This window comes from Myotis yumanensis, unplaced genomic scaffold, assembly GCF_028538775.1.
Source record: "Myotis yumanensis isolate MYYU_CA2020_CCGP unplaced genomic scaffold, mMyoYum1.0.hap1 SCAF_13, whole genome shotgun sequence".
NCBI classification, from domain to species: Eukaryota; Metazoa; Chordata; class Mammalia; order Chiroptera; family Vespertilionidae; genus Myotis; species Myotis yumanensis.
This window is the reverse complement of record NW_027223764.1, coordinates 58,684,804-58,707,991: the sequence shown is the minus strand read 5'-3', so window position 1 is coordinate 58,707,991 and position 23,188 is coordinate 58,684,804. Positions and strand designations below refer to the sequence as shown.

General features: G+C 42.2%; 1 protein-coding gene across 6 annotated transcripts in view; it reads left to right on the top strand.

Annotated features, from left to right (window-relative positions):
• Positions 1–23,188, top strand: part of BMPR1A (bone morphogenetic protein receptor type 1A) — a 188,147-nt gene that overhangs the window by 131,978 nt on the left and 32,981 nt on the right. For 5 of the 6 annotated variants that reach the window (XM_070433202.1, XM_070433207.1, XM_070433201.1 and 2 more), the window contains 3 exons: positions 8,781–8,826; positions 9,861–10,079; positions 18,122–18,284. In XM_070433202.1, the coding sequence (XP_070289303.1) occupies positions 10,013–10,079; positions 18,122–18,284 (230 nt within the window). In that variant the 5' untranslated portion in view covers positions 8,781–8,826; positions 9,861–10,012. The remainder of the gene's footprint in view (positions 1–8,780; positions 8,827–9,860; positions 10,080–18,121; positions 18,285–23,188) is intronic. The other variant, XM_070433206.1, reaches the window with a different exon arrangement.

The window sequence follows — 23,188 nt, the reverse complement described above, 5'->3', positions numbered from 1 at the left end:
TCTGTGCGTGACGGGGTGGCGCCGCAACCTCCCTATCGACCCTGCCTTGAGTGTGACGGGGCGGTGCCCCAACCCCCCAATCGGCCCTACCCTAAGTGTGACTGAGAGTGGCATCACAACCTCCCGATCTGCCCTGCTCTGAGCCTGACCAGGGGCTGCACCTAGGGATTGGGCCTGCCCTCTGCCACCCAGGAGCAGGCCTAAGCCAGCAGGTCGTTATCTCCCGAGGGGTCCCAGACTGCGAGAGGGCACAGGCCGGGCTGGGGGACCCCCCTCCCCCCACCCCCCGAGTGCACAAATTTTTGTGCACCGGGCCTCTAGTATCTAATAAAAGAGTAATATGCAAATTAGTTGGCACTCCATCACAAAGATGGCCACGCCCATAGCCACAAGATGGCGGCACCCAGTCCCCTCAGCCCCGCCGCTTAAGTGTCCAGGCCTGTTAGCCAGGCAGGTGGCGGGGGATGCAGGGGGTGCCGAGCAAGCGATCGGCGGGGCTGGGGATCCCCTGCCAGGCCAGAGGCCTCAGGCCTGGGCAGGGGCGGAGCAGGCAATTCCAGAGGTCTGGGGGTCCCCTGCCCAGGCCTGCAGCCTCGGCCAGAGGCTACATGCCTGGGCAGGGCTGGAGCCAGCGATCGTAGTAAACTACAGAGGAAACACCTTTTCTGACTGCTCATTGGCTAAGCTCCCTGTATGCCACTGGTAATATTCTTAGTAACTTGGGTAATAAGAATCCAAAAAGGTGATCTAGGGTTTTTCACCACACTCCTGGAGAAAAAAACGAAGGTCCGCTGCTGTAGGGCTAAGAAATGTCATATCCTGCCCTAGCAGGTTTGGAGCTCAGTGGATAATGCCTCGGCCTGCCAACCACAGGGTCTGGGTTCAATTCTGACCAACGGCATGTACCTAGGTTGCAGGCTCCTCTCTGGCCCAGGCCCAGGTCAGGGCTCATGCAGGAGACAACCAATCAAAGTGTTCCTCTCACTTTGATGTTTCTCTCTCTCTTTCCCTTTCTCTTCCACATTCTCTAAAAATCAATGGAAACATATCCCCAGCTGAGGATTAAAAAAAAAAAAAAAGACATGTCATATCCTATGAAAGACACATCTTGAAAATGCCTAAAGAAAGTTGTCATTTTTTCATGGTGAAGGGACTGGAGTCCGTGTTGATGAAAACACCTTGGTGGCTGTCGTGACAGGCAGTGGCTGCAGCAGCAGGGTGATGGGGCTGGCGCCTTCTCCTGATCAGCCTGGTCGCCTCCCGTAAAGGGAGGCCAGACTGCGGCCTAGGCCCACTCCCCTAGGGGAGCAGAGAGCGGGCCTAAGCCGTCAGTAGGGCATCCCCTGAGGGCTCCCAGTATGTGAGAGGGGGCAGGCTAGACTGAGGGACCCCCCCCCCCCCCAGTGCACGAATTTTGTGCACCGGGCCCCTAGTATTATTATAAATGACATAAACCAGAGAAAGACAAATACTATATGACTTCACTTATATGTGGAATCTAATGAATGAAATAAACTCACAAAATAGAAACAGACTCATAAATCCAGAGAACAGACTGGCAGCTGTTAAAGGGGAGAGGGGAATGGGCTGGGTGAAAAAGGGGACAGGATTAAGCCCTAAAAACCCTTATAGACAACAGTATGATGATTACCAGAAGGAAAGGGAGTAGGTGAGGAGGTAGAGGGTATGAGGTGATAAGTAGTGATGGAAGGACACTTGACTTAAGACAGTGAATATACAGTACAGTATACAGATGATGTATGATAGAATTGTATACCTAAAATCTATATAATTTTATTAACCGATGTCACCCCAATAAATTCAATAACAAAATTTTTTCTTAATGAGCCTTATAATTTTAAAACAAAAGAGCATACTTTTGGTTACTCCTTTGAAAGAAATATGTCAGTTATATTATCCAGTCCTTTAAGACTGTCTTATACTTTTATTGTTATACGAGAGGCCCGGTGCATGAAATTTGTGCACCTGGGGGTGGGGGGGGTGAGGGGTCCCTCAGCCCAGCCTGCACCCTCTCCAGTCCAATCCGGTACCCCTCGGGGGATGTCTGACAGCCTCTCACAATCTAGGACCTCTTGCTCCTAACTGCCTGCCTGATCGCCCCTAACTGCTCACCTACCAGCCTGATCGCCCCTAATTGCTCCCCTGCTGGCCTGATCACCCCTAACCTCCTCTGCCTTGCCCTGCACCCGGGACTCAGGATTCCCTCCTCCGACCAGTCACAGGCACACAAAACCCAGGCTTCCCTCCCTCTGCCGGCCGCAGGCACCCAGAACCTGGGCTGGCTCCACCCAGGCCGGCTGCAGCCGCAGGGGACTATGAGTGAGTGGCTTTGCCTGGGCCGCAGCCGCAGGCGCCCGGGACTGCAGGGCGGGCAGCTTCTTGTTCCTCTCCTGGGCCGCAGGCGCAGCCACTGCCACCCAGGACCATGGGGCAGGTGTCTTGTCCCTCTCCCGGGCCGCAGCCTGGCTGGTCCCCATTCCTCTCTTGCAAGCTCATTTGTGCCTGGCTGGTCTCCATTCCTCTCTCCCCAGTGTTGAGTGTCTGAGCTGTTACAGTGTGAGGGCATGATGACCATTTGCATATTAGCTCTTTATTATATAGGACTGGAGACCTGGTGCACGAATTCGTACACCAGTGGGGTCCCTCAGCCTGGCCTGCAGAATCGGGTCGAAACTGGCTCTCTGACATTCTCCAAGGGGTCCCAGATTGCGAGAGGGCGCAGGTCAGGCCGAGGGACCCCACCGGAGTATGATCGGGGCTGGGGAGGGATGCGGGAGGTTGGCCAGCCGGGGAGGAACTGCGGGGGCTCTCCAGGGCATGTCTGGCCTGTCTCTCTCAGTCCAGATTGGTCAGATCCCAGCAGCAAGCTAACCTACCAGTTGGAGCATCTGCCCCCTGGTGGTCAGTGCATGTCATAGTGACTGGTTTACTGTCTGCCCCTGATGGTCAGTGCATGCGATAGCGACTGGTTTACTGTCTGCCCCGGGTTGTCAGTGCACATTATAGTGAGTGGTTGAGGGGCCTTAGCATATCATTAGCATATTACGCTTTGGTTGAATGGCCGACCAGTTGACCAGACACTTAGCATATTAGTCTTTTATTATATAGGATTTTGACTTGAGTATGGTTTCTTGGTTTCTGTCTTTGGTTGACTGTGCAATAACTTAGAGTAATTAGGCTTTATTATTTCAGCGAATTTCTCATAATGACTGTATTATAGTAGCTATATATTGCTGCCCAACGAATTATCCCAAAACTTAGCAGCTTAAAACAACCAACATTGCCCAGACGTCATGGCTCAGTGGTTGAGCGTCGACCTACGAACCAGGAGGTCTTGGTTCGATTCCTGGTCAGGGCACATGCCCAGGTTGCAGGCTCAATCCCCAGTGTGGGGCATGCAGGAGGCAGCCAATCAATGATTCTCTCTCATCATTGATATTTCTATCTAGCTCTCCCTCTCCCTTCCTCTCTGAAATCAATAAAAATATATTTTAAAAAGAACAACACACACAAAAAAAACATTTTCTGAGGTTCGAGAATCCACCAGGGGCTTAGCTTGGATGGTTCTAATTTAGGATGATAATCAGTTGTGGTTAAGATGTCTGTTAAGCTACAGTCACCTGAAAACGTCCCTTGGGCTGGTGCATCCATCCATGACCAAGGCGACTAACTCACATGGCTGTTGGCACAGGAACCTCTCTGTGAGGCTACTTGAGTGTCTTTGTGACATGTAAGCTGGCTTCCCTCAGAGTATTTCAAGAAGTCACATTCTGTTGTTTCCATTTGACTTCTTAGAAGTGGGAATTCAGGGGAGGGAAGCAGGCTTCACCTTTTGAAGGTAGTATCAGCATTTTGGACATATATTTGATCATACGATGATCTTTCAGTAGTTTTTTTTTAACTGTGAAAAAAATTCCTATTGTGAACTGTAGTTTGTATTCCAGATATCTACACTAATAAAAGAGAAACATGGTAATTGGTGTACGACCGCTACCCTTTTCATTGGCTAATCAGTGAGTATATGCAAATTAACTGTCAGCCAAGATGGCGGCCGGCAGCCAGGCAGCTGGAAGTGAACATGAGGCTCGCTTGCTTCAGTGACTGCTAACTCCAACATTCCCCGCCTCACTTTCCGGCCTCTCAGTTGCAACTCTAAGCAACTATCTACTATGTTGCAAATAAGAAGCTAAACAAAAGCCCAGAAACGGGCTTTCAGTCAGCCAGGCTTTAGCAACATTGTATCGATGTTTTCAGCGGCGAGGCCTCAGAGCTAAAGCTGGCCCAGAATTAAAAAAAAAAAAAAGAAAGAAAACAAGCAGTTGGAAGCTTCAGTCACTCGCTTCCGGAAAACAGCCCTCAGCCCCTCACCCAGACTGGCCAGGCACCCCAGTGGGGACCCCCACCCTGATCCAGGACACCCTTCAGGGCAAACCAGCCAGCTCCCACCCGTGCACCAGGCCTCTATTCTATATAGTAAAAGGGTAATATGCCTCCCAGCACTGGGATCAGCGGAGCAGTGAGGCTCCCGGCACCGGGATCAGCGTGACAGGGGGCAGCGCCCAAAACCCCTGATCGCCCTGTGGCTCTGTGTGTGACGGGGGCGGGGCCACAACCTCCCTATCTGCCCTGCTCTGTGCCTGATAGGGGGGAGCTCCCCAATCCCCTGATTGCCCTGCAGCTCTGTGTTTGACAGGGTGCAGCGCACCAACCCCCTGATCCGCCCTGCTCTGTGTGTGACAGGGTAGAGCCATAACCTCTCCATCAGCCCTGCCCCGAGTGTGACAGTGGCGGCGCCCCAATCCCCTGATCGGCCCTACTCTGTGGGTGATAGAGGGTGGCGCCCCAACCCCCCTCCACGGGCCTTGCTCTGTGTGTGACAGGGTAGAGCCATAACCTCCCCATTGGCCCTGCCCTGAGTGTGACAGGGTGCAGCGCCCCAACCCCCTGATCCGCCCTGCTCTGTGTGTGACAGGGGGAGGTGCCCCAGCTCCCCTATCAGCCCTACTCTGTGAGTGACAGTGGGGAGCTCCTCAACCCCCTGATCAGCCCTGCTCTGTGCGTGACAGGGTACGGAGCCCCAACCCCCTGATGGGCCCTGCTCTGCGTGACAGGGGGTGGCGCCGAAACCTCCCCATCGACCCTGCCTTGAGTGTGACGGGGTGGTGCCCCAACCCCCCAATTGGCCCTACCCTGAGCGTGACTGAGGGTGGCATTGCAACCTCCCGATCCGCCCTGCTCTGTGCATGATGGGGCGGCGCCCCAACTCCCCAATCGGCCCTGCTCTGAGCCTGACCAGGGGCTGCACTTAGGAATTGGCCCTGCCCTCTGCCACCCAGGAGCAGGCCTAAGCCAGCAGGTCGTTATCTCCCGAGGGGTCCCAGACTGCGAGAGGGCACAGGCCGGGCTGGGCCCCTCCCACCCCCCCCGCCCCGAGTGCACAAATTTTTGTGCACCGGGCCTCTAGTCGTAATATAAACGCCAATAACATTGTCATGATGGATCCTGGACCGTGACTTTATTTTATCGGTGAATTTCATATGAATAGAACGCTGGTGTCCTGGGCCCTTTTCCTTTTCATTCTTAGAAGGCCATCTCGTAGAGTCACAGCTGTACATATCTCCATGCTGTTGTCATAACAGACTTATCTCTTTGGTTCCAGATGTTTCCTTTAAGCTTCAGAACCAAATGCCTCGTAGAAATTCCCTTCGGTCTTAAAATGGAACCCTGATCTCTTCTCTGAAAATCCACTTGTCCCCACTTCAGTTAATTGCTCATGCCAGATCTTCTTTGATCCCCACTTCCCCACATCTGATCCATTGCCAAGTCCTATTGAGTCTATTTGTGAAGCATATTGTGAATTCAGCCACTGCACCTCCACCACCTTAATCTTAACTACCATCATCCCTCTCCTAAACTCCTCCAGTGTCCTTACTGATGTGTTCACTCCTGCTGTTGTCCTCTCCAGTCTAGGACACGAAACCAGATCATTGTCTTCCCATCCACTTAGATTTAAATTCCGACTCCTTCCTACGATCTTGCCTGACCTGGTTCTTGCTTTTGTTTCTTCACCCTCATCTCCCACCACACTACCCCTTATTCAGAACATTTTAGAAACATTGCTCTTTGTTGTTCCCTGCCTCAAGATTTTGCACAGGCTGTTCCTTATGCCTAAGCCCTTCTTCCCTCACCCCCTTTCTTTTAACCTGGCTATCTCTTATTCTTCAGATCTCAACTTAAGTGTCACTTCCCTTGCATACTCCATCAGTGCCTCTTGTCTCTCCAGAACCTAGCACCAGAAATGGTATCATTTGTATTGTCTTGTTTAATGACTATGAATTCTGTAAGGCTGGGTCTGTTTTGCTTTCATCACTATATTCTTGGTGGCTAACACAGAATCATGCACATAATAGGCACTTTAATAAATAATTAGTAAGTAAATTAATATTCAATAGCAAGACTACTGTTCATGCAGGATTTCAGAGTTGGAAGGACTCTGATGAATCATTTAATTAGTCTAGTCTCGTTTCCATCGTGCCTGCCATGTCCTTGATAACTTTGATATTCTGACCAGTTCGTTCAGTTGTCTCTCGGGTGTAGTAATTTCTCTATCCTTTGCATCCCTGTCATTCTTCTCTAAAGTTTTGAAGAGGCGTGACCAGGTGGTACGAAGGGAGATCCTGCTTGCTCTCTGATTATATAGCACTGTGCTTCAGGCAGCAGGCGATAAAATTGTCTTAATGTTAATCAGCTTAACAATAACCCACAATCGTCGGACCAACTAAACGTTTGTAAAGACTGGATCAACTGTTTTCTGGACATTTTTGATAAATTATTGAATTATGATGTAGTTACACTGATGATATTAATATGCCTGAAACAACGGGGCTGTAAAATATTCATCTTGGTAATTTGAGTCATTTAAATAAACGAACTGTGCCCTCGCCGGTTTGGCTCAGTGGATAGAGTGTCGGCCTGCGGACTGAAGGGTCCCGTGTTCTTTTCTGGTCAAGGGCATGTACCTTGGTTTTGGGCACATCCCCACTAGGAGGTGTGCAGGAGGCAGCTGATTGATGTTTCTAACTTTCTATTCCTCTCCCTTCCTCTCTGTAAAAAATGAATAAAATATTTTTTTAAAATAAAAATAAATAAATAAATGAACTGTATTAAAAAATAAAATAAAATAAAAAGATTGCCTTAATGTCTCAGCAGTTGTCTCAGGTGCTGATGTGGAGAGAGCTTATAACCGCAACATTTTAAAGATAGGGATTTCCATTGTTAGGTTACAGATGAGGTATTTGAAGCCATTTTATCTTTAGCCTGTCCTTGGCTGATAGCTGTTCTCCATATAAGTTATTATAGGTGTTTTGTCTATAAAAATGTCTTGTAGACGGGATTGTCCTGAATAGCACCTGTTACTGCCTGTGCCCTGTTGGCAAGTGTGTTATAAACATGTATGTGAGGAGGAAACTTATATTGAGCACCTACTCTGTACCACCCTCCAAAATACTTTATAATGTATAGTTTACATTACATTATGTACATAAAATATCCAGCAGGCAGTCAGTATAGGGTAGCAGTTAACACCTGGACTCTGGGATCAGATCTTCTTGATTAGATTTATAGTCCTGCCACTTACCAGCTGTGTGGTCTTTGATAAATTTCTTATACTTTACTTGCCTCGATTTCCTCATATGTAATGTACCTATCTTATAAGGTAGTTGGGATGAATTGATAAATTAATATTAATGTATTCAAAGCATTTATAATGGTGCTGATACAGAGTTACCGGTGACTATGTGTTAGCTATTCTCATTTAGTTCTCAAAATAATTGGGAGTTAATAATATAATTCCAGTTTTACAGATGAGGAAACTAACCAGAGAGGTTAGGTTACTTCTTTAAGGCAGATCCAGGCTTTGAGGTGCCCAGAGTAGCAGAGTCACAGATGGTTATGTGGGAGGAACCACACATAATCCCTTTGCTCTGGAAGGTGCTTAGAATCTTGTGGAGCACCCTGCAAGATGTCTTGGTTGTACCTTTGATGAGATTAAGACCACCGTGTTAAGTTTCAATAAATTGATGAAGAAACTGACACTGAAAGATGGAATTAATCATAGCAATCCATTTTCTACCTAAGACTGAGCTTCTTGGAACATAAACTGTCAGGCTCATATTTGTTTTTCTACCACCTTATACTTATCGGTAATATGTACTCAAAAAATGCTGTTGGTGAGTGAGTGAGTGCATGAATAAATAAGGAACAGTGTCATGAGGGTGTGAGAGCTAGAGCTGGTGAGGGAGGCAGAAAGCATCCAAGGGTTTTGGCTTGGGTGACTGGACAGAGAGCTCCACCCTGCTCTGTGCTAGCAAGTGGAGGAGGAGGAGGAGCAGGCCTAGGGGAGTGAGAAGGAAAGTTAGGAGTTTGATTTAGACAGGTGGAGTATAATCCTAGCAGAGATAGTTATAGGCACATAGAAATAGAGAGACAACAGAGTTGGAAACACATTGGAAACTTGTTTTGAATTTGGAACCTGGAACAAGTCTTATAATGTCAGATTTTCCTGAGAAATGCTGTTGTCACATTGCAGGTGTTATTCTGTAATTATTTCAGACTTTGCATCTTACTCTCTCAGCACTATATAGATGGGAAGCAAATTAATTTCCTAGTAGAGAAATGAGAAATTGCAGAGGTTTTAGAACTAAGCTGCATATAAAATGTGCAATATAAGTGACATCTCATTGTAAACCTTATTTCCTCAGTACTGGAAGTGCCTTTGGAGAGCTGGTAAAAGTGGAAAATTATCAGGTGGGTAAAGTAGAAAGCTCAAGTTATTTATAGTAGAAATGATACCAGGGTTAATTGTGTCATCAATAAAGTCTTATTCATTCTATAATTCAGGCTGAAGTCAATAAAATCAAATTGCCTGAACCAATAGGATGGGAGCAAAACAGAATTAGGTTCATCTTTATACAGACTAGCCTTTTTTTCTGTTACCTGTTTAAATATTTTACAGTTGCTGAACCTTAATTGGAGAGGTTTTGTTTCACATCATCCATATTAAAAACTCAATTTTATTCTAGCAAAGTCATATTTGCCATATTTTAGGAAAATAATTTTATTTAAGGTACATTTCTATTGGTTTTACTTTCATGATAGAGCACACGGCATATTTAAATGTGTGATTTTCTAGGTGGGCTTTCGCTTCTATCTATAGAATACATTATTTATTAGAAAGGTTCAAGACATTTTTATCACATCTACTAGGATTTGAAAGATTATTAATGAAGAGTATTTTAAATTCAACATTTCCTGTTTATTCCTAAATAACTTAATTACTTTAGAGTATCCAGAAAAGACTATTGAGATTATTTAGTGTGTTTATTTGTTTACATATTGTAATCTAAGGTCAGAGCGGTGATTACCCATTACTAAATTATCTAAGCTTTTACATTACAATACCCTTTTTAAAAAGCTAAGGTAGCTTCAGTCTTTAAAAATATATTTCATTATTTAAAGTTATGTTTGGGCCTGGCTGCGTGGCTCAGCGGTTGAGCGTAAACCTATGAACCAGGAGGTCACAGTTCCATTCCTGGTCAGGGCGCATGCCTGGGTTGTGGGCTCGATCCCCAGTGGGGGGCATGCAGGAGGCAGCCAATCAATAATTTTCTCTCATCCTTGATGTTTCTATCTCTTCCTCCCTCTCCCTTCCTCTCTGAAATCAATAAAAACATATTTAAAAAAATAAAGTTACATTTAGGCATTTGTTTTCTCTCTTTGTTTTTAAAAACTTTTTAGAATTCAGTCATATTTATTACCTTTTTCATATTTTTATCTTCCAGGAGTCAGAAGAAAGCAGTGGAAATTGGAGTCATTGTAAAGCCATTGAAACCTTTTACAAGAAAATCTCAGTGAATAAAAGTTGTTTAAATTAGTGACATAAAACCAGTTATTAAGGTGACAGTGTACAGGAAAGAAACGTTAAAATTGAACAATGACTCAGCTATATGTTTATGTCACATTATTGGGAGCCTATCTGTCCGTCGTTTCTCATGTTCAAGGTAAACCATTGTTCATTTAAGCGATCTTACTATCTTTTTACATAATTCCTTTGTGTATATAAAAAAGCATTTATTCCTGCAACTGTTCCGGCTCCTGATTCTTTTTTGAACAGATAGGTCCAGTATAGCAGCATAAAATTTAAGTAAAGAGGCAAAGAACACGTTGCTCAAATAACTTTTGAACTTGACTATGATAGAAACATTTTCAGTATGTGTAAAATCTCAGCCTTTCTGAACTGTTCTCTTATTCATAACGTAGGCATTGTGATACGTAACGTCAAGTCTTGTGAAGATTAAATGAGATAAAGTATAAAATAAAGTAACTAACCTAGTGCATGAGGTTCAGGGTAATAGGTACTTAAGACTTAGTTTAGCCCAGCTGATGTGGCTCAGTGGTTGAGCTTGGACCCATGAACCAGAAAATTCCCGGTCAGAGCACATGCCTGCGTTTTGGTCTCCATCCCCAGTGGGGGGCATGCAGGAAGCAGCCAATTGATATTTCTCATCGATATTTCTATCTCTGTATCCCTCTCCCTTCCTCTCTCTCTAAAAAAGCAATAAAAACATTTTTTTAAAAAAGACTTAGTTCAAAATCCCTGTCTCCTTTCAAATACAATAAGGAGCCCTGACCAGTTTGGCTCAGTGGCTAGAGCGTCGGCCTGTGGATTGAAGAGTCCCAGGTTCGATTCCGGTCAAGGGCATGTACCTTGGTTGCGGGCACATCACCAGTAGGGGGTGTGCAGGAGGCAGCTGATCCATGTTTCTCTCTCATGGATGTTTCTAACTCTCTATCCCTCTCCCTTCCTCTCTGTAAAAAATCAATAAAATATATTTTTTTAAAAATAAAATACAATACAATAAGGAATAAATTAAATAATTAAAAAAATTATTGTTATTAAAAGGCTCCAGAAATATAAATGGCACTTATGTATGTGTGCTGAATACTAATAGTTCTTCATAAACTACTGTTTTATTTGTGATCAGTATTGTAACTTTACTCTGGTGTGTTCAGAGCTTGGCACTCTCAAACGGGAAGTTACTGTGATAACTCATAGGATCAAATGGGCTGTATTTGCATATGAACTTTTTCCTGTATGGTTTAATTAGAACAATAACTTAAACTGAAAATAAAGTATTATTTTGCAAAAGGAATTTAGATAGAACTTATTGGTCATCTTTATTATTTTATACTTATGACCACAGATTGCTCTTTCATGTTTTGTTCACAGTGATATGGATTAAGATCTAACAAGAAAAAAATATTAACAGCATAAATCTTTTGACATTTTTACTTTAAAGCATGAGCATAATAATCCTGTAGTTTTTTTGTCTTTTGTCTTAGGTATAATACCCTCATTATTACCATGCTTGGAATACGGAGCCCTCTTGCAAGAGCCTCTTGTTATTATTTATTTATTTTTAATAATTTTTATTGATTTCAGAGAGGAAGGGAGAGGAGGGAGAGAGAAACATCAATGATAAGAGAGAATCATTGATTGGTTGCCTCCTGCACGCCCCACACTGGGGATTGAGCTTGCAACCCAGGCATGTGCCCTTGACTGGAATCGAACCCAGGACCTTTCAGTCCACAGGCCGATGCTCTATCCACTGAGCCAAACCAGCTAGAGTGCAAATGCAACTTTTTAAATGAAATGCCATGTTATTTAATAAAACAACTTTATTTTAGCATCTGTTGTTACCTGCCTTGTTGTTCAGCATCAACCAAAGCTGTCATAGTTTTGAAGATGAATTATATTAATAACACTTACATTGCTACCTTGCTTCCAGGTAATCTTTATTTGGTATTTTAAAAATGCTTAATCTATACAGATCACACAGAGGGAATATGGTATAAGATTCTCATTCCCCACCCTGACTTAGCTTGTTCTATAATGAAAATTTTTAGATGAAGTAAATTGATAATTAGTTATAAGGCATAAGTGAACAATCTTAGTATGAATTCTATTTCTCTGATAAAGAGCAAAATTTGTTACATTTCTTTTCATAAAAGAATAGTTTGTAGTTGCTTTATTTTTTAATTTTATTTTTTTATTGTTGACAATATTACAAATGCCCCCCATTTCCCTCTTTGCCCCTAATTTATAGTTGCTTTAAGATAACAACATTTGTTCTTAAAGAGAAGAAAGAACTAAAATTAGAGTAGCGGGGGAAAATGAATGTAGGAAAAAAATGTTATTTTTTAGAGATTACTAAGAAGGATTGCAGAGTGGTATTAATGGAGATGACTTTGACGTTGGCTCCATCTTTATCTTGAATTGTGTCTTGGGAAAGTGAATTTTCCTGTACCTTGGTTTCCTTGTTAGAAAATAGAAATAATAACTTATCCTAGATATAAACAGGAGTATTTTGAGCATCAAAAGTTATGATACAGATTAAAGCGCTTTTACATTGAGATAAAGCTGCTCAAGTTAGAAGAATGAGACATCTCATTTTAACGTCCGATAGTCCTTGGTTTTTACTTGGTCATATTTTAGCTTTAAGTTAAAATTAACCAATAAACAGACTTAAACAAAGAGAGATGAGTTTTTTTAGGAGAGAGATGGTAAATGTTTTCTGGTGTTCTTTTAGTAGTTGAGTAGTGTCAAGGTTGGCATTTTTGTGACTTTCTTGGCATTTCCCTTAGGGTTACAGAATGGCTGCTGCTATTTGCATTGAGGAAGGAAAAATGGGGAAAGGGTCAGCCCTGGCCCCCTCTGGACTTTATATCAAGAAAGCAAAAGTGTCCCTAGAAATTAACCCGCTGCCAGCAGACTTTATCTTGTTTTATTGGCTAAATTGAGGCAGCTGCTAGGGCTACTGGAAAACTGGGAAACAGGATTGCCACAATTGGCTTAGGTTAATAGCTAAATCCATTAACTAGGGTTGGACACCCCCACCCCGACAAAATCAGAGTTCTGTTGACTAGGAAGACGAGGAAGGGGTGAGGGAATAAATATCCATTGGGCAACTAAAAGAATCTGAAACAGATTTTATCTTTTTTATCTGAAAACATTTAAGATGTTTTCAGCTATTAAGTAACAAAAATCCAAATTAAGTGAAATAGCTAAACAATAAGAAAAATGTTAATATCACATATGGGGTGAACATAGGGGTAATCCAATTAGTTCATTGCTTGCTCATCAAAGCCTTTCTCTGTTTAAACTGTGCTATTCTGCACTTAGCAATTTAGCCATAGGCTAACTCACTTCATGGCCACTGTGGCTGCTGGGACCAAGCATCATATGCAGATGTAGAAACCTCAGTTGACAGCATTCAGTGGAGGAAGAGGGTGGATGTCTTTTTGTACTTGGTTAAGAAATCTTTCCCCAGACACCTCTCCCCAGCCTCTACCTAGCCAACTTCCTTGTAATTTTATTAGGCAGAATTTATTATATGCTCTTGTGTAAACAGCATGGGGAATAGGACTACAATTGTTAGATTAGACAAACAGTTAACTCTAATGAGAGTAGAGCTGTGCTTCCCTGAGTCACATGAAGGAGGGGCAGATACTTAAACACAAAAAGGGGGTGGGAGTGGGTGCCGGCATACATTGTCAGCAAAGTAAAGGGGAGTAGAACAATTAACAGTAGCTTTTGTAGGGCAGCCTGTTTGTCTGTCTAACATCATGCATCCCCTTTCTCACATGCATATATTAAAAGTGCTAGTGTTGATATGAAATATTCAGATCCTCCACAAAGGAATTTATAACCCAGAGTTTCATTCACTTAGTACTCAGCTACTAGCCCAGGGTGTTTGGATTCTATGTAGCCTTCCCCATCAGGTCCAGGTGTGACTCTTCGTGGTCCCGTAATGTATGGCTAAAAGAGAAATTACCGATGTCCAACACACCCAGTATTCAGTGATGAAGAAGAAATATGACAAGTACTATATAAGCTTCCACTCAGGAGGAAAGCTTGGAAAAAACCTTCAATAGTCACTGCTCCATAGCACATAGGTTACAGAAAACTGCTGTTGTTGACTGCCTCCATCATGCAATGCACTGACATCCCACTGGTCTCTGCAACTCGCCTGTCTTTTGCCTTCTGATTCCTGTTGTAGATGTTTTATCTTAAGGATATGAGAGAGGGAGTTTCTATTCTTTATACAAAAGAATCCAATAGAGTTTTCCACACAGCTGATTCCCACAGCCAGTCGGCCTGGTGGTCAAATCCCTCTAGTATTAACTACAACAATTAAGGCTTAACTAGAACAAGACTGCGCACAAAGACCACAAGGGGGTGCACCAAGAAAGCATAAAAGATGCGGAGACAAAAAAACATGACAGAAATGGAGGATATGGAGCTAAAAATCGCAATTTTGAGGGCTTGCAATAAACTTGAGCAGAGCCTCACGAAAACTAATGAGACCCTCGATGCTACGATAAAGAAATTAGAAAGTAAGCATACACGGACTGAAATAAAGAATATTATACCCAATAGCAGACCAGAGGAGCACAAGAATCAAACCAAAGATTTGAAATTCGAAGAAGCAAAAAACACCCAACTGGAAAAGCAAAATGAAAAAAGAATCCGAAAGTGTGAAGATAGTGTAAGGAGCCTCTGGGACAGCTTCAAGCGGACTAATATCAGAATTATAGGAGTGCCAGAAGATGAGAGACAGCAAGATATTGAAAACCTATTTGAAGAAATAATGGCAGAAAACTTCCCCCACCTGGTGAAAGAAATGGACTTACAGGTCCAAGAAGCGCAGAGAACCCCAAACAAAAGGAATCCAAAGAGGACCACACCAAGACTCATCATAATTAAAATGCCAAGAGCAAAAGACAAAGAGAGAATCTTAAAAGCAGCAAGAGAAAGAGACTCAATTACCTACAAGGGAATACCCATACGACTGTCAGCTGATTTCTCAACAGAAACTTTGCAGGCCAGAAGGGAATGGCAAGAAATATTCAAAGTGCTGAATACTAAGAACCTACAACCAAGATTACTTTATCCAGCAAAGCTGTCATTCAGAATTGAAGGTCAGATAAAGAGCTTCACAGATAAGGAAAAGCTAAAGGAGTTCATCACCACTAAACCAGTATTATACGAAATACTGAAAGGTATCCTTTAAGAAGAGGAAGAAGAAGAAAAAGGTAAAGATACAAATTATGAACAACAAACATGCATCTATCAACAAGTGAATCTAAGAATCAAGTGAATAAATAATCTGATGTACAGAAAAAAAAAGCAACAACAACAACAACAACAAAAACCCAAAAGAATCCAATAGATTGCTGGGAAGATAGGAAAATTTATTTAGCCAGGAATGAAAATCTAGTAAAATCAATAATGCTGAAAGTTTCTATGAAGGACAAAAGAGCATGATATGATGTTCCTCTATATAGTCACTTGTATCTTTCAGCTATTTGTCTCTATTTACATATGTGTGTGTTTCTAAGCATGTAAGCTATTAAATATTTTTTACATGTGTTTGTTTTGAAATATAATCTATACCCCCAGCCCACCACAGGCCTCTTAATTTTATACTTTGTAAACAGAGGATTTGTGGATAGGAACTGACAGAAGGCCAGTGTGCCTGAGTGTGATGGAGGGGAAGTGCTGTGAATTGATGTTGGAAAGGTACACAGGGTCCAAACCCTGGTAGGCCTCAGTAGGCTGGTGACAGAAGGTAGATTTATCTTGAGTGCATGTGAAGCCATTAATTGGTTTTAAGCAGGTGAGTGACAGGATCAGAGATCAATGTGGAGATTTTCATCTCAAAGGAGAAAAGGCAAGAGTGCCATTTTAATTTTGAGATACTTAAGCAAGCCAAGGCTGGAGGGATAAATCAAGGAACCATCAACAAAAAGATTTGGGAATGGGTGCTGTTACCTAAGGAGAGAGTGCAGAGAGGCTGCTGCTAGGTATTTTTCTTTGCATCCATAACACTACTTAGTGTAGTCTTACAATTTTAAGGTATGGCTCAGTGTTTGAGCATTGACCTATGACCCAGGAGGTCACAGTTCGATTCCCAGTCAGGGCACATGCCCAGGTTGTGGGCTCAATCCCCAGTAGGGAGCATGCAGGAGGCAGCCAATCAGTGATTCTCTCTTATCATTGATGTTTCTATCTTTCTCTCACTCCCTTTCTCTCTAAAATCAATAAAAGTATATTTTTTAAGAAGAGATATAACTAAGATTTCATTGCTTTTGACACCTTCGTACAAGTCTGTGTTATTTGCTCCCTTCTTTGTTTATATAACACCTTTGTATTCTATCACTTTTCATATTGTGTTTATGTGCCTTCCCCCCGTCTCCTTCTAAGGATCACATCAGTTTTCAGAACTCAGTGCCTTGCCTAAACATAGTATGCCTCTAATTAGTGCTTTGTTAAATAAATATTTGAGATGATACAAATCCCAGATGCAAATTATTGTAGTTGGTATTTATCTCTTAAATTCAGATAGTTTTCTAGGAAGTTATGTGTGTTAATGATCATATAACTGAATTTTCAAGTGTCAGTGATATTTTAGTATAATCTTTATTATTAGTAATATTTTCATTTCCACATTATATTTAATTACTTTATGATATATTCATTTGATCTGTATATAACCTCCTGATTTGAATGCGCAGGTATTGTTACCATTTTTTATAGATAAAGAACTGAGGCTCAGAGAGTAACTTATCTATGAACATAATTGGGACTTGGACCTTTGACATTTTACTATTTCAGCACTATTTCTGCCACACTATACTACTTTTTCTGTCATTAGATTTTTGAAAAATTAATAGCATGATATATTATTTGCCATTTGTTCTCTGTAGTTCAATTGATGCTTCCTTCTGTTACTGTAATAGGATTTTAAAGCTAGTTAAGAGACCTCATATGTCCTCTAGTCCTAAGGACTATTAAAGAAACGAAGCCTGGAGCAGTGACGTGGCTTATCCATGAGCACCCATGGCTGAATTGTGGTAGAACCATTGTAGACCAGAATCTGGGTCTCCTTATTTCCAGCTTTGAGGATTTCTTCCCTTTCTCCCTACTTTGCCCCCTGGCTTAATTTTATATTTGATGTTCTTAACAAAAATGAAGTGTTTAAGTTTTGTAGTAATTTAGAGGAGTAAGTGAAGATTATTAAAACTCAAGGTATGGAATCACCATAATGTACTTAATAGCACATTCTTTTCCTGTTATCAGTGTGAATATATATATGTGTTTTTTCTTTTTCAATAGTTCATTTCACCAGTATGGTAAAATTTAAAGTCAGGTCTAATTATTAAGCCTTGAACCACTTTAACATTTATAATTAAATGCATACCCAAGTATCTTAATATTTCCTACCTGTTTGGCTCTACATTTTATTCCCTTGAGATCAACCTTAGTGGATTTCAGCTGATTCGTGGGGAGGAAGGAATTACTGAAACATTGTTTTAGTTCTGGTCTGCTTTCAGCCTGAAAGATTCAGTACCAGATATGACGGTATCTGTCATTTGAAGCTACTAGACTCTAATGGGAGAATGACCTGCAGTTTCTGGCAGCAGAGTCAAATTTGAACCAGTGACCTTGAAGATAAAAGGCACTATATACTATGATTGGTCCCCGTGCTCTCACAGTTCCCTTACTTAAGCAATTAAAGTCAAAGCAAGATGCTTAGTAATTCCACTTCCACATAAAGGCACAAATGAAAGGCTTATTTTTTTTTAACTACTCACAGGTTTGGCATCAAAGAGTTTAAGGGGAAAAATGTCACAATTTATTTATCGGAAACAATCTCAGCCTTTCCTGAAGTTGCTTCCATGTTCCTTTCTTAAAACTTATGACCATATTCTACCTGTACCACTCTTGTTTGTCCTTCACTAGCGCAAACATTGTGGCATATCATCTCTGTACATCCCAGTCTCTGGAATAGTAATTCTGTGCATAATAAGTAGGTTAGTAATAAATGACTCTGACTTGTGTTTATGAAATTCAATTTTAATTAAAGACACATTAGCTACAATTACTATGATAAAAAAGCTTAGAAACGTTTCCTCATTGAAAACTAAAATCAAGGAATTAGCTTTTCAGAAATGGTTTAAATTTCATGTATGATTACAGGGCAGAATCTAGACAGTATGCTCCATGGCACTGGGATGAAATCAGACTCTGACCAGAAGAAGTCAGAAAGTGGAGTCACCTTAGCCCCAGAAGACACCCTGCCTTTTCTGAAGTGCTACTGCTCGGGCCACTGCCCCGATGATGCTGTCAACAACACGTGCATGTGAGTACTTCTCCTTACAGTTAGGAGGATGGCGTGGCATTCAGTGCTATTTTAACAATTGTTTACCTCTTCTACGGCTTTTTTTTCTTTAACTTTATATCATGTCTTCCTAAGAGCCAAAAGCTTTTTGCTCTGTATATGGGAATATTTATTTCTGTTGATTGATGCTTACTTTATTTCTTTTTAATCTTTGTTATTGAAAGTATTACACGTGTTCCCCTTTTTCCCCCTATTAACACCCTCCAGCCTGCTCCCACCCCAGGCTTTCACCACCTAATTGTCCATGTCCATGAGTTATGCATATATGCATACAAGGTCTTTGGTTGATTACCTCCTACATTTATGGTTTCCCAACTTACATTTAAGTCTTTTATCCATTTTGAGTAACAGTGGTGAAAGGGGACATCCCTGTCTTGTTCCTGTTCTTAGGGGAAATGGTTTTAGTATGATGTTCGATGTAGGTTTGTCATATATGGCCTTTATCATGTTGAGATATGCTCCATCTATACCCACTTTGCTGAGTTTTTATAAAAACTGGGTGTTGGATTTTGTTGAATGCTTTTTCTGCACCTATTGATAAGATCATGTGATTTTTGTCTTTCAATTTGTTTATGTGATGTATCATGTTCATTGATTTGCAAATATTGTATCAGCTTTGCATCCTTAGAATGAATCCCACTTGGTTATGGTGTATGATATTTTAAATATACTAGAGGCCTGATGCACAAAATTCGTGCAAGAGTAGGCCTTTCTTCCTCTGGCTGCCGGCACCGGCTTCCCTCTGGCACCCAGAACCCGGGCTTCCTTTGCAGCCCCAGCTTTGTCCAGAAGGTTGTCCAAAAGGATATCTGGTCTAATTAGCATATTACACTTTTATTATTATAGATAGATTGCTGGGTGTGATTTGCTAATAGGATACTAAGGGCCCAGTGCACAAATTCGTGCACCTTAAAAGGAACTGTGGGCCACGAGGCTGCGGTGGGCACAGGGGCGGGTCTCGGACCATCCTCCGCGCCCCCGCCTGGCCCCTCCCACTGCAGCATCTGGTTCCCTGTCCGCCAGCAGCCCTGCTCCCACTGCCGCTGCTCCCACACACTGATGGCGCCGGCCCTGCTCGTACCTCCTGACAGCGCAGAGCGATTGGGGCTGGCGGGTACAAGCGGGGCTGGCGCCGTCAGCGGGTATGAGCAGCGGCTGCTGCCCCGATCGCCCCTCAGGAGCAGGGAGAGGTGGAGAAGCCCTCAGGGGCCATCAGGGCCGGCAGCAGGTGCAAATGGGCCAGCGCCGGCAGTGGATGCGAGCAGTGGCTCTTGCGCCAGCAGCAGGTGCGAGCAGCGGCTTCGGCACTGGCAGCAGGTGCAAGCTCCAGGTGAGACCGCAGCGCACAAGAACAAAGAATTTTCAGTAACCACCAGAGGCTCGCCCTAATGCCAGCAGCCGGCACCCCGCCTTGGTCTGGCGCCCCCACTCACCTGCTCCACCATCCCACCGCAGCCAACGCCCGCCATGTTCCACGCTCTGCTGCCATCGCCCACCATGTTCCTCATGCGCCCCCCTAGTGGTCATGGCACATCATAGCAACCGGTTGTTCCACCATTAGGTCTATTTGCATATTAGGGTTTTATATATATAAATTGGCCTGTAATTCTCTTTCTTTGTAGTGTCTTTATCTTGTTTTGGAATTAGGATAATGCTGGCCTCATAAAAAGAACTTAGAAGTATTCCTTCCTCTTGCATTTTTGGAGTAGTTTAAGGAATATAGATGTTAGTGCTTCTTTGAATGTTTGGTAAAACTCCCCTGTGAAGCCATCTGGACCCGGGCTTTTGTTTGCTGGGAGTTTTTTAATTACTGCTTCTATTTCATCAGTTGTTATTGGCCTGTTCAGGTTTTTTGATTCTTCCTGATGTAGTTTTGGGAGATTGTATTTTTTTTTTAGGTATTTGTCCATTTCTTAACATTGTCCAGCTTGTTGGCATATAGTTGTTCATAGTATTTTCTTACAATCCTTTGTATTTCCGTGGTGTCGGTGGTTACCTCTCTGGTTTCGTTTTTGATGTTACTTTGTTGGGTCTTCTCTCTTTGTTTTAACTGTTCATCAATCTTATTTATTCCTTTCAAAGAACTAGCTCTTGGTTTCACTGATTTTTTGTATTTTTTTTTAGTCTCTATGTCATTTATTTCTGCTCTGATGTTTATTATTTCCTTCCTTCTACTTACTCTGGGCTTTTGTTGTTGTTCTCTTTATAGTTCTTTACGTTGTAGGGTTAAATAGTTTATTATTAATTTTTCTTGTGTTTTTTTTTTTTAGGTAGGCATGTAGTGCTATGAACTTCCCTCTCAGGACTGCTTTTGCTGTGTCCCAGAGATTTGGGGTTGTTGTGTGTTCATTTTCATTTGTTTCCAGGAAGTTTTTGATTTCTTTATTGATCTCATTAGTAACCCATTTATTGTTTAATAACATGCTATTTAGCCTCCATGTGTTTGAATGTTTTTTTGGTGTTTTTACTGTAGTTCATTTCTGATTTCGTTCCACTGTGATCTGAGAAGATAGTAGATATGATTTCAATCTTCTTCAACTTATAGAGACTTGTTTTGTGTCCTAACATGTGGTCTGTCTTTGTGAATGACCCATGAGCACTTGAGAAGACTGTATATTCTGCAGCTTTGTGGTAAAATATTCTATAAATGTCAGTAAAATCCATATGATCCAGTGTGTCCTTTAGGGTCACTGTTGCCTTGTTAATTTTTTGTCTGGAAGATCTATCCAATGAAGTCAGCAGGATGTTAAAGTCCCCTGCTAAGACTGTATTGTTGGCAATCTCTCCCTTGAAGTCCTCTAGAAGTTTTTTTCTATATTTAGGTGCTCCTATATTGGGTACATATATGTTTACCAGGGTTATATCCTCTTGTTGCATCCATCCCTTTAGTGTTATGTGATGACCTTTGTTGTCTCTTGAAATGGCCTTCATTTTGAAGTCTATTTTGTCAGATATGAATATTACAACCTGCTGGGGTCCAACCCCAGCAGGTCCAGGGATCCCCAAAGATGTGGACGGAGTCGGCGAAGAAGGAATGACAAGGGGGCAGCGTTCAGTTGATCAGCATAGCGAGGTTCTCCCTCCAGGATCTCCAGCCAAGTTCTGTCTAGGTTCTCTTGCCAGGTTCAGTCGCCAGGTTCTGTAGCCAGGTTCTCCAGCCAGGTTCTATCCAGGTTCTCCTGCCATGTTCTGTCTAGGTTCTCCAGCCAAGTTCTGTAGCCAGGTTCTGTCCAGGATCTTTTGCCCTGTTCTCTCCCCAGGTTCTCTCTCTAGGTTCTGTCTCTAGGTTCTGTCTCTAGGTTCTTCAGCCAGGTTCTCTTGCTAGGTTCTGTTTCTAGGTTCTGTTCTAGGTTCTGTGTCTAGGTTCTGTGTCTAGGTTCTGTATCTTGTTGTCTTGTTACATCTGTATTTATACCAGTTGATTTTAATCCTGTCAATTTCTATTCCAAAGGTTAGGGCATTTCTTATTCCAGGGAGTAAAGATTATGTAGCTTAAGAGTGATTGTTCTTAGTTAAAATGATTAACTACCCACCTGGCACTTAGTTAAGGGGTTTTATTCCCTCCCTAATTTCAGGGAAAAATTCCTACCTGGGGAAACAACCTTTCTCGGAGAGGTGACCTTGGTTAAAACACATAGCGCCAAGAAGGGGAGCAAACATATTAAGAACAGTATGCCATATACGCCAGGTCCCTTGAAACATATGCTGTGCAGATGTTTCTTCTCTGCAGCGACTGTGTCAAGCAGCAAGGATGGACCGGCTCCTGGCAACAACCCCAGCTTTTTTTTTCTTTTCCATTTGCATGGAACATTTTTTTCCATGCCTTCACTCTCATCCTGTGTGAGTCTTTTGTTCTGAGGTGGGTCTCTTGTAGATAGCATATAGTTGGGTCATGTTTTCATATACATGTAGCTATTCTATGCCTTTTGATTGGAGCATTTAATCCATTTACATTTAAGGTTATTATTAATAGGTACTTCTTTATTGCCATTTTAATTCTGTATGCCTAGCTTTCTCTCTTTCTCTTTCTCCTCATTACAGTAGTCCCTTTAGCATTTCTTATAATGTTGGCTTGGTGGTTATGAACTCCTTTAGCCTTTTGTTGTCTGGGAACCTCATTATTTCACCATCTATTTTGAATGATAGCCTTGCTGGTTATAGTAATCTTGGTTTCAGATTCTTGGTTTCCATTACCTTGAGTACTTAATCCCATTCCCTTCTGGCCTGTAAAGTTTCTGATGAGAAACCATGTGTCAGCCTTATGGGAGCTCCTTTGTAGGCAACAGGTTGCTTTTCTCTTGCTGCCTTTAAGAGTCTCTGTCTTTAATTTTTCGCAATGTAATTATGACATGTTTGTGCATGGGCCTGTTTGGGTTCTTCTTGCTTGTGGACTCAGTATGCCTCCTGAATTTGTGTGTCTTTTTCTTTCACCAGGTTAGGGAAGTTTTTTGCTATTATTTCTTCAAACACATTTTCTATACCTTTCTCCTTTTCTGCCTCTTCTGGCATGCCTGCTATGCGAATATTGTTAACGTTTCCTGTTGTACCATAGCTCCCTTAAGCTGTCGTCCTGTTTTTTAAGTTGTTTTTTTCTTTTTGGTTCTCTGATTGAGTGATTTTTTTCAACCCTGTCTTCTAATTCACTGATCCAATCTGCAGCTTCCCCTGATCTGCTGTGTATTCCTTCCGATGTGTTCTTTATTTTGTACTATGTCATTCTTTATTTCTGTTTTCATAGTTTTATCTTTTCTCATGCTGTTGAGCATCTTTACTATCATTATTCTGAACTGTGTATCAGATAAATTTCTTACCTCCATTTGATTTATCTTTTCTTCTGTAGAATTCTCTTATTCTTTCATTTGGGG